The sequence below is a fragment of the Balearica regulorum genome, chromosome 5, assembly GCF_011004875.1.
Source record: "Balearica regulorum gibbericeps isolate bBalReg1 chromosome 5, bBalReg1.pri, whole genome shotgun sequence".
In the NCBI taxonomy this organism is placed as follows: Eukaryota; Metazoa; Chordata; class Aves; order Gruiformes; family Gruidae; genus Balearica; species Balearica regulorum.
Genome location: NC_046188.1, coordinates 49,535,795 through 49,547,766, shown reverse-complemented (window position 1 = coordinate 49,547,766; position 11,972 = coordinate 49,535,795). Strand labels below are relative to the sequence as shown.

General features: G+C 39.2%; 1 protein-coding gene across 11 annotated transcripts in view; it reads right to left on the bottom strand.

Annotated features, from left to right (window-relative positions):
* Positions 1–2,695: 2,695 nt before the first annotated feature.
* Positions 2,696–11,972, bottom strand: part of SLC1A2 (solute carrier family 1 member 2) — a 106,114-nt gene continuing 96,837 nt past the window's right edge. For all 11 annotated transcript variants that reach the window (XR_012835740.1, XR_012835741.1, XM_075754807.1 and 8 more), the window contains one exon: positions 2,696–11,842. Coding sequence is in view for 9 of the 11 variants with exons in the window: in XM_075754807.1 (XP_075610922.1) it covers positions 11,768–11,842 (75 nt within the window). In the remaining 2 variants the exon portion in view is untranslated. The remainder of the gene's footprint in view (positions 11,843–11,972) is intronic.

The window sequence follows — 11,972 nt, the reverse complement described above, 5'->3', positions numbered from 1 at the left end:
TGCAGCAGTAGGTCATCAGATACACCAGTGGAGACAAGTTTCTAGTTATTGGGTACTTCAGGTTTTTTGTGGTTCATTTTCTAATGTTTCTTTAATTCATCAAGAGAAAGTCTGAAATGAACTCTAGGTAAGGGTGCTTAATTGTTCAGTGACTTAAAAACCAAACTTACCCTTTGTTCAAGAAGGGTGACTTCCGCTGCCTGTGCAGAAGGCCTACCGGTTGGTTACATGCCAGTCAAAAATGGGAGAAATCGGGTTCAGAAACAGCTCAGAGGGTCAGCCTGCTGCTGATTAACTGCAAAGGTGAGGGTCTTCCTCAGGGACCCTTTTTTAGAGTAATCTTCATTCATATGGAGTAATGCCTTCAAAAATCATTGCTAAAAAGTAAACTAACAAAGCTTATTTGATCCTAGCAATCTAGGTAATACTGGTAACCTAGGTGAAACAATGGAATGAATTTTGAGTGAATTTCCTAGCCCGGTCCTTCTTCTTTCCCCTTCACAGAGTTGAGAGTCAGCTGTCCTCTCTCTTTCACATCTCCACAGCAGCATTTCTCAAATGATATTCATGGACCATGGAAGAGCAATCCATGGCGCACCTTTGGGCACCCCAGTAAGAAAACAGCGAAATTGAGGTGGATCATTCTTACAAATGACTATGGGAAAGGCAAACATATTATTAGTTCAGTCACGAGTGAGAATAAATAGCACAACACTGTGAAAGACAGACCCTGGGCTGCTTCTTTAAATACTCATCCTTGTACTACAGAAGCTCCACAAACAGTGTGAGGCCTCATTCCTCCGGATCCCATCCTTGTGAGTTTTGGTGGGCAGCAGTCAGCTTTGTAATTCATCTACGCAAACACATTTTGCTTATCGCCACAGAACCTGCCTGCCTTGCTAGCACCGCCACAACCACAAGACCTAATCTTGCATGCAATCTAGTTTCCTTCCTGTGCCTGCTGCAGAGAAGAGAGCACATGAGACAGCAGCAAGCCACCTGCCAAGGCTGTGAAGCCACCTCAGCTTTGTACACAGGGCTCTGCACAGCCCCGGGGGAGCTTCGGCAGCACAGTGGCACTAAACTCTGCTGGGCTGGTTGTACATTGTTGCAAACAACTCTTGCTAGCCCAACTGAGTGTCATTTTTAATGTTGTTTTCCTCCTAAAGCACTGTAAGTTGGGGCCACCTGTTTCTTTCATGTCCTTGTCCTGTTTACATGTACAATCTAATACAAAGGAGAAGATTGTTTAAGGTTTAGCAGGTCTGAAGTGTTATCTCAGTTTTTCCTTCATGTCTGAGAGGCGATATAGAAATATCTCTTAATTTGGGTCAATGATTCTTGACTCACTGTCTTCTGTAGCACCTTATAGCAGATGCTTTCCTGTAGAGAGGGACACATTCCAGATGCAAAGGTACTCCTGAAATAATCTTTTTCTCTAAGGCTGAGGACATGGCCAAAGAGGGGCACCCAAGGGGCTTGCGAGGGCTTAGACAATCAGCTTTTGAGGTATGTATTTTCAAAAGGAACAACTTCATATAATTGCAGAATTGTCTCCTGCATGGGTTGGGGTTTTTTTAGGTCATTCTCACAGAAACATTGCTTTGAAAAAGCAACAAACATAGGTCACAGTGTCAAGCCTTTCATTTCAAACTTTTTGGCATGATGTGTAACAAAAGAATAATGACCTTTTAAGGAAGGAATTTGAACACAGTGCACGTAAAATATGCCAGTGATGGAAAATCCTGAGTGCAACAAACTTCGGGAGGGAATTTTATGTCAGTAGCATGCATTTAACACTTGTTAATGAGGCCAGATCAGGACATTTCTACCTCTGGCAGAAAGCAGCAACATGGTACAGAAATGGCAGCAGATAGGCGGGTCCTCAGAGTTATCTTTTGCCCAAAGATCTTCCTAGCACCGCATTAGGGCTTGATTCCTTACTGACTCAGAGGGCAGATCGCCAGCTGAAGCGCTGCCAAAGCCACTTCCTGCTGTGCCTGGATTTTCTTTGGAAACTTCTCAAGTGGATGTTGGCCTCGGTTAGATTAGTAAGAAATAAGCCCAGGGTTGTGCAGACTGTTAAACCTCACAACCTGGTTTTCGGTTATGTGTCTTGATCGCACAATGATTACACTATCTCTGTAATGTGGGCTACTCTGAGCATAAATGTCAGACCTTTCCATACGTAGGAACTGCCAGTCCTCTGGGCCATGGTTCACTCCATGAGCATCTCTTAAATCATGTATTAAATAGAGCTGATTTCTTTACAAAGTGCTCCAGGGGCTCAGCTACACACCTTATTTACTTTTTTTTTTAAGAAAGGCTATGAGGAAGAGATTTATTTTTTAGCAGCCAGGAGAGGGAAGTAGGTTTTTCAAGCAACTGCAACCATTGCATTGCACTCTTCTAATATCTCTTTCCACTACTCTCAACTTCATTGCCAAGAACTGTAGTTAGTGCATCCTGGCCTTTGTGGCAAATGAGCTCAGTTGCAGCTGGCACCCTGGAATATTTGCAGGATACAGTGAAGGGTGAGATTTCTAACACTCTGGCAAAGTCAGGTCCATCTTCTACCCTGCCTGCTGTTTTCAGAGCAGGCCGCCTCTCACATCACACTGCTTTATCTAAAATCGTACCCAAAGCATTCCCACATTGAGCCCAGGCTGACATTAAAACTCACAGATATAAGCCATGAAAATTATGAATCAACATTTATTGATGATATGTACATAAGAGGTACAACACTTAGTGAAATATTATATTCATGACTATTTCCAGTATAGAAAGAATGTCTACTTTTTTTATATGTGAAAGTTACAGAAATCAGTTCACACCATAAGAAAGCATTAAAAGCAAATGACTATCAATTGTTGTAAGGAGGAGAGGATCTGAACTGCAAAAATAGACTCAGTGTACGAGGCATTCCAACTACGATATACAAGAACAGAGCCCAGAGTTGGGAGAAGTTTTATCATCTGGATTCATTAGTTTTTAAATCATCTGGATTCATTAGTTTTTAAACAAACTGTGCTATAGACACTGTTATTTCAAAATCTGGCGAACTTTTTGAGTGTAAGGAAAAGACCAACCATATCCCTATTCTTTTTTATTCTTTTTACGTGAAACATGTCAAAACATCCCAGCTCATGCCTGGTCACTTTGAAGAGGGTGAAAGGTATGATGAATAGGCAGCACACAGTACTGTGGTGTGCAATTCATACCGAAGCATTGTAATGGGACTCGCCAAAGATACTTCCTATGCTTCGGGATAGCATGGATTTTTCTGATTTTGATCTTACAGGAAATTATTATATATATGAGAACCAGGCACAGGGTATCTAGGAACGAACCAGCTGCTTCTTGCTGTCCCAAGCTCTTTCAGAACCACCTTCAGGTTTTGCCCCAGAAATGTCTTATTTTCTCACAGATCTGAACGGTAGCCCTGATGTCAGAAGATTTTTTGCTACTGACTATGTAGTTCATATGTCTGTGTTATGATCAGACATACTTTTTAAAAATAACAGGCTTGTACAACAACCACAGTAGCTTGAGGAGCATTTAGCTTTGCATTTAATTAATATCCTTTTGTAACAATGAAAGAAACAGTGCACCTTCGCCTGTGAATGTATTCATCTTTCTGACAGACTGTTCCTGTAAAGGGGATTAAGCAGAGGTTCCTACTTTGACTTCTTGGGCATTCTGGAGAGAATCAGCAGCCCTGGGCTGCCTGCAGCCTTGCCCACTCACAGCCGTGTGACTGCACTTGCTTTGTTGGTGTCTGTGGTCAAGGAGGAACTGGAAGTGACTCAGAGGGATCCTGTGATGCCGTGATGTGACTAAGGGCTGAATGATACCCAGTGCACAAAGAGTCAAAAGCAGCCAGGGCATCCAGCAGGAATGCAGTTGGATGGATTTCTCCTTATTCATTGTGCCAATTTAAACAGTGATTTACTAAACTTCTGGTGATAAAGAGTCCCAACATTTCAAACAAACAGGAGGAAAAAAACCAGAAACTAATCATTCTAGGTGAGCATTAATTTTTAACATCATAGCAATTGCATTCACAAGGCAGCAAATCTATCGCTTTCACTCACTGCCAGGGAACTACGCACATGCAGGTACTAGCACATACCGCGCTGGTTAGATAACTGAAAACTAAAAATAACATATTTACAATAAGTTGGCTGCATACATGATTCTGAATATTATCAGAACACGATACTCCATAATAGACAGATAAAGCAGTTACTGAACTGTGGAACCTAAGCAGTTGAATGGCCAAAGGGAAACAAACTCAGATACAAATGAAAAACAGAAAGTAGATCAAAATTTTAACAGACAGTCCAATTTTCTACTATGGCTCAGTACACAGAAACTAATTAAATTAAAGCACTACTACGCATACTTTATACACCATTTCACTGAAATTACATGTTGATAACTACATTGTCTACACTAAGTGCAGAGAGGCACTGGACATCATGCTTCAACAGAATGTCAAAATTAGTATCAATAAGGTTTTACAGCTATTTGTTACTCAGCACTATTTTACCTGTGGTTCCTATGAAGATAATACCTGGTACATCTGATTTAAAATACAAGAAAGAGATTAAAATACAAGGGTATATCAACACACTTCCTACATGTATATCTACTAGAAATCTAGTCTCTAAAACCTCAGCAGAATAACGTGGCCTCATAGATTTCTGAATAGTTGAAGACATACCCAGTATCAGTCGCACTGGGACAGCAGTACTTGCTGTTCAATGTTTTCTTTGTTTCGAATCACAGTCAAAGAGATAGCAGGCCATAAAAGATTTTTTTTGCGATATAATTGTTACAATTATCTATATTAATTTATTTTTATTCCTCTAAAAACAGTTCCTTGTTAATTAAATAGAAATTATTATAGCCACAGCCTTAATGCCAACAAGTATTTGCCTAATGGGAACAGATGACCATAATAAAGAAGCAATTCTCACTTCTGCTGGTCAAAAAAAAATTGTGGTTGTCCTCTTTAAAATACATAAGAAAGCAGGAGGTATTTGTACAGATGCTACCCAATTACATTGGTCCTATGGTGGTTCTGTTGGTCCCTTTTCAAGAAGGCAAAGGTAGGTGGCCAAATCATGAACTCTTTCCACAGGCTGAACTCACATATGCTGTATTGTAGCAAGATGGACTGGGTACCTGATAACATATTTTTTGCCTACCCAGATCTCCAGTTTTCTATAAATTGTATTCTGAGTCAGTCATGATCAGATCCTAAGAAAGAACTGCAGGATTTGGCAAAGTTAACACCAGGAAAATGACAAAAATGAGGGACGATTGCCCAAGAGAGTCAATCTAGAAGATTGTTCAGAGTATTATAACATTGTTCCATAATGAACTGCAGCATTGAAGGACATCTTGAAATTCCTATTTGCTTCTTGCATTTTGTGCTTTGTTTATAATTTATCACTAAATATAACACAAAAATATTTCATTGCTCCTAAATGTTATAAGAAAACTGGTTTTCTTCTAAGTTACAGATCACCTTTAAAGGATTATCCCCCACCTTATACCATCATATAGAAAACATTATAAGAAAATATTAGCATGTCTGTAAATTACAGATACTAGGTAATTTAGTTTAGTCTACACTGTAGTTTCCAGAGAACAAGTACAAACCCCTAAAACCTGTATTAATAACTAAATCAGTATTGAGCATATAATATTTAACAGTATAAATAGGTATGCAGCTTTTTCTCATGCATTCTACAAGCTAGAGTTCACACCAGCTCATAGGAAATGGGATATATGTAAGAAAGGAGCAGGATATATTGGATGGACATTTATGCAATTGTCTTTAGGAAGGAAGGAGAACCTGTAATACACAAGAAGCACAAGCCCATACAAAACACCAAAATGGAAATGCTATAATCTACAATATTGACTGAAAAATCAATTTGTAAATGCAGTTTGCATACAGTCTTTGAAAAACTGCAGAAAAAAAATAGAAAAGAATGATACAAAAATCCTTGCAAACTATACTATTTATGTACAAAGCAATATACAGGTACCAGACAATCCAGGTTGTGTGATGCTGCCTATGACAGTTTCTCTTCATTTAATTGTGTGCACCAAAAAGCATCATTAAAAACAATTGCAGGACTCCTGAATTTTGAAAAATCAGACTAGAAGGATTGGACAGGCTGGCATCGATTAGCATTGGCTCTGCAGCAGAATGTAGTTAGAAGTGAAAGGGGATCAAAGGTTGGGTGAAGTGAGATTTCTCACAAGTCTCTTGCCTCCCCAAATCCTGCATTAGCCTGTTGTTTATTTCCATCCTGGACTAGTAGAGACCTACTCAGAGGCTCAGTCATATGCTCTAGGTTTTTGCAATGTTTGGAGCCTGGGTCTTCCATAAGACTCATAGTTGCAACTGCACAACCATCTTATCTGTTAGGGTTTGTATCAACCTGGTAGTGGGAAGTTACCAAGTTTCCCCCAAGCAGGGGAAGATGTCTCTGGAATGGTGAGCACATGCAAGGGATGGTTCCTCAGAGCCTTGTGCCAGGGAGCCCACTCATACAAGAAGTAAAAGAATTACCAGCACCTGTGCATCAGCAGCAGTTTGACTCATTCATAGCAGCAGATTTCAGTTTAGCATCAAATATGATGGCAGGGAGGCACTCATTGTACAGTTTGTGCCCAGGCAGTGTTGCTGGGGACTGTACTGGGAGTCCTGACTTAGGTGTGCAGAACTGCAGTCTGTGCTTTGTCTGAGGAACATGGAGAGACACAGCCTTTGTGTCTATGTGGGAAGAAAGATCAGTAACTTTGGAAGGAATATGCACTAAATACATTATTTCAGGTAAATTGTGAGTAAGAACATAGCACTTTCAAAAATAACATGGTGAAGCTGAACAATTTGTTTACCTTTGATACTTCAGTATTGCAATTCCCTTTTTTTTTTTTTTTCCAAGTTCTTGAAGCTACATTCTATATATCATTATTCAAACAAAGGAAGTTGGGTAAATATTTTTCCTTCAAAGTCATCAATATGATTGGAGAGAAGAAAATAACTCATCTTCCTGAGAGTGCTTTCTGCTGGGAACAGGAGCTTCTACATAGTCTTATATGGTGAATTATACCAATGGACTATACACCTATCATAATAACTAATATGAAAAAATATCTTAATCGTGGCCTTAGAACTAATAAATCAAGGATAGTCTTCTGGCTCATATTACAGTATATTTTTATAAAGTGCCTTTATTTATCCTTCTGTAAAATAACTCAAATGCAGCAATAAAAGTAGACAAATGGAACTTAATGAAATGAGAAACAGTTATACCTTTACACCTTCACAAAAGGATTCTTCTAAGCCCGGCACTAAAGCTCAGAGCCTTTTTAAAGGTAGTTACAGAAGTGAATGCCAGAGGTGAGGTTTAATACTGCCTACGGTTTTGGGGATTTGTGCGATTGCTGCTGTGTTGTTACAAGACTGCAACAACACAAGTAAAGGCAAGGAAGCAAAGAAAATCCAGGCAGTTGCCAGAATAAATTTGTTCAAACGCTGTTGCTGCAGCTTCTCAGATGAACAGTCTGCTCTTCTGAGTATCTACTGTGGGAAAACTAATGACCCTGGAAGTGATGGAAAACAAATCAGAAATCTATATTACTCAGACATTTTAAAGTGAAACGAAGTTTTGGAATTCCATGTGCTTTGAGAAAGAAATGGAGATCAGCTGTATCTGAGGGAAGAAATGGGAAAAAAACGTAATGATAGTGAACCTTGCCTTTGTAAGTAAGGATCTTTTGTGTGAGTTTTAAATTCATTGCTGGACTTGTAGCATAGAAACAATTAGGCAAAAAAGCAGCATCTTGGCAGAAATCTTTTGGATGTGAGAATCAACGTCATTATTATAAATAGCAGACAAAGACTATTCCCTAGGATGGGACTGTAAAATGTCTTGTAACTTAATGCAGACAGGAACGGACTTCACCTTTCCTGGAAGCCCATGACTCCCATGTGGGGCTTTCATGTAGTCAGAGCTTTGCAGGCACAGGTTTTACTACAGCAAACACAGTTTTTCAAACACGTACTGAGTTTCTCACCAATTCAAATGGAAGAAGCACATCCCATAATATGGTTCAAATGGCTCATCCCCTACCTATTTGAAGCACCTTCATGTATAAGATCCACACGTTTCTCACAATGCTGGTGCAGCCTTTATCTTCTAAGGGAAGCAATGAACAAATAAATTCAGTAGCAAAGTGCTCCACCTCTTCTTTAGTTTTAATGTACAGTGTGCTTTAGTTTCAGTGAATAGATATTAAGAGAATGCTGACCTAGTTTCAGCAGTAAATACATAAAGCAAATGCATAAGCATGTACTTAATTAAGCATGCCATTAACTGAGTCTTTGTCTGGTCTAGACTTTTCCATGTGCCAGTATGCTGTAAGTAACCCAAAGAGCAAAGGATATCACAGTTGCACAGACAAGGGTGGGGGGAACTGGCAGAGCAGCAAATGATGAATGTATAAAGAAATATTAATTTGTTTAGGAACTACACAGAAAACAAATCACTTTCCACTGTGCTTCTCCTTTGCCACTCCAGCACTGTGAACAAATACAAAAGATTTGCCAGATGAAATTAATGCATCAACACTCCTAGTGAAACTAAAAAGAGACTGGCCAGTAACCACCACTGCCTGCTGAAAACCTGAACCTTGTATTAGCTGCAGTGGCCGGTCTCTGGGTTATTTTCTGTTTATTTAGTTAAGTAGCCTCATGTGGAATGAGCAAATTGAGAAATGCAAGCCAAGAGTGAGTGAGTTACATTTTCCCAGAGAAATGGGAAGCTTTTTGATGGTTAAATACAGTGCTGCGCTGGAGTAACACTATATTAAATAGTCAGGATAAAAGCAGAGGAGTATACGAAAAACAACGTTTCTCCTTCTCCTACATCCACATTTAAATAGAGAAATACCATTGTAATTATATTTTGAAATGTCCCTGAGTTACTGTATCTACAGAATTACTATTTTAAAATCACAGTCTGCTATTCTAGTCTTTTCAAAAGACCCAATTTTATTCTTCCTTATGTAGGTGGGGTTTCTCTAGCATCTCATTCCTTCCACCTCTAGTCTCCATACAAAGAAGCACTCTTCAAAGGACAATACATCCCAAGTGGATAAGTGTACACATATTATGTTTTGCAATATGTAATTTTGTGGAGCTGCCTAGTCACAAGTTGCTGGCATTCCTATTTGTTTCCAACTGCTAAACAGTTTCAAAGGACAGCTAAAAGTCTAGGGACCAGTTTTGTAAAGCTACTTTTAAGGCAAGCAATCCATGTGGCTGCTCCTAAGAAACTGCTACAGTGAAGACGATGGAAAGTCATCTGTTAATCTCTTAACGGGTGAGCTGTGCAATGAAACAGATCGAGAACCTGAGTAAGCACTGCGTGTTATTCTTGCATATAACTACCACCCAAGTCACAACAAATTTCACTTGATGTGAGCTAGCAGAGTACCTACACACCATCCCAGGCACATTTCTAGCACATAAACCAGTGGTAAAAATGTCTTCATATGCAAATTGGGAGCAGCAGCAGCTAGCTATAGGTTAACTCTGGATAGGCTAATACCAATTACTGAAGAAAAGAAAAGAGAAAACAACCTGCCTACCACTTGTCTTAATATCCTACAATTCCATCCCTCACGACAAAAAAAAAAATCCTTAAGATGCTTCAGGAGGCCTCTGGAAAAGGTCTCTACCTCTAATACATGTTAGACGCCTACAGAATTCACAGTGGCTCAATATTTATTAAATGATATAGGCCATTTTACTTAGGCTTGTAGCCATGGCATGCAAGCGAGGACAAAAATACAGTAGCAAGAAAAATATTCCATGACAACAAATGCTTTGAAGCATTCACATGAAGGATACTCTGACAATGGACTTGAACTTGCACATCATTAATCATGCAAGTAGCCTTGGCTGGCCCAGGTCCATGTGCATTTTCGGAGATATTTATATGAATGCAGATGAGCAAAAGCAGATTATATTTGTATTTTAATAGCTTCTACAGAGCTAAATACCACTCTACATTTAAACACATTATTCCTGTTTAAACCCATGACAGGTCTGAGCACAGACACTGAATGGCCTGTATCCGTGAATGCTTCAAGTCTGCTTTCTGCCACTTTTAAGTTCACCGTATGCTCATATTCTAATTCATTCTGAGAACCTCTGAGAGCTCCCCCAAAAATTGCACAAAGCTTGTTCTGTGGGTAGAGCCTCCCAAGGTCACATGGCTCAGTGTTGCTATAGAACATTGCTAATAGTATAATGGCATTCACCAGTGTCTTAAATTGCTGAGTATTAACAAGCACCTTTAAAAACACTTCGCAGGGTGATTATTGTGGCTAATTTCTTCTGACAGGACAAGTCAGCTATACTACGTGGACTAAACACCACCTCGTTAATTCAGACGCCATGTGCTCCAAGAAACATTTCTTTGACATTAGAGAGTTATATGAATTGTTACTCTGCAAAAGAGAGAGAGAGAGAGAGATTCAATGTTCTGATCTAAATCTTGAAATTCTGGTTTATTCTCTATTCAGTCCTAGCCGTGGCCAAATTCTATTAACCTTATATGGAATTTGGCTTAGCAATGAATTCAGGATTTGGCCATTCTTTGAAATATGACATATACTTGAATGATGGCTTTCACTTCATACCAAATGCTACTGATGATCACATTCAAAACCTCTCAGTTTCTTAGAGTAATGGATTCAGAATTTGTTTATAGCTCATTATCAAGTACCCAATCATGACATCTGTGATCAATCTTAGTAGTAGTAGTCCTGTCCACATGAGGAATCCCTCTGACATCACGGGACAGCAGGGTGAAGAGTAAGGTGCTACCTACTTTGATTAAGAATGACATAACTGAGCCCACGGTATTCTGTATTTTGCACATCAGGCATAGATTTAGTGAAGGAACTACCACCCCTGCAATAATACTGCCTTGTATTATATGATGCATTGTGGTCACACAGCAGCACAGCCCCATCATAAAATAAAGGCTGCACCTGCCCTGGGACAACTGATAAAAACACATCGCATGCACATCCAAATCTAAGGGCTTGTCTTGATGCTAAGTATTAGTTGTACTGATCTAACAAAATGTCTCGGATAATTTATTGACTTCTATACATTAATCTTGCCCTGGATCTAAGTTGAGTTTAAAGTACAACTAGGCACAAACATACAGTGCTCGTTATTATTAAAACAAATAGAAATCTTTATGGACATTTTCAAAATATATTTTAGCCATACAGTGCTAAATAGATCAGGTATGCCATAAGAGTCACCAAAACACTTGAAGGTTTACGTGGTGTTATGTTTCTCTTGTATTTGTGACCCTGAGTCCCTGTAGTGAGCTTTGATCTTCCCATTTTGCAGCATTTACATTCTCTGTGTCTTGAATGAAAGGGGAGGCAGGTGAGAGCACATTGCACTGCGTGGAGTATTCTCCAGCTGCATCATCCAAACAGTAACACAAGGGAGACACATGGTTATGGATCATTGCTTGGCAAAGACACTACAATGACTTGATGAAATCTTTGCTAAGTTTCAGTTAAGAAATTAAGTAAGCAGAAACTGTAGATGTTAAATAAAAAAGAGAGAAATCTTCTTTAATCATGGTATCTTTTGCCAGAAGGTAACTTCAGGGCTTATTAAAGATGGAGCTAGGAATCTCTTCCCCTAGTTTTCATGTTTCCAAGGCTCTTCTTCAATAACACTGAAGTCTGCAGATTTGCCATTCGTTGCCAGTGTTACCTGCAAGTAATTATGATCAACAACCAACTTAAAGGCCAAGGCACTTTGACAAGAAAAGTCATGAGTTTTATATGGAAGGTCATGCTATTTACAGGAATTACATACACCATGTTTTATTATATATGTAAAA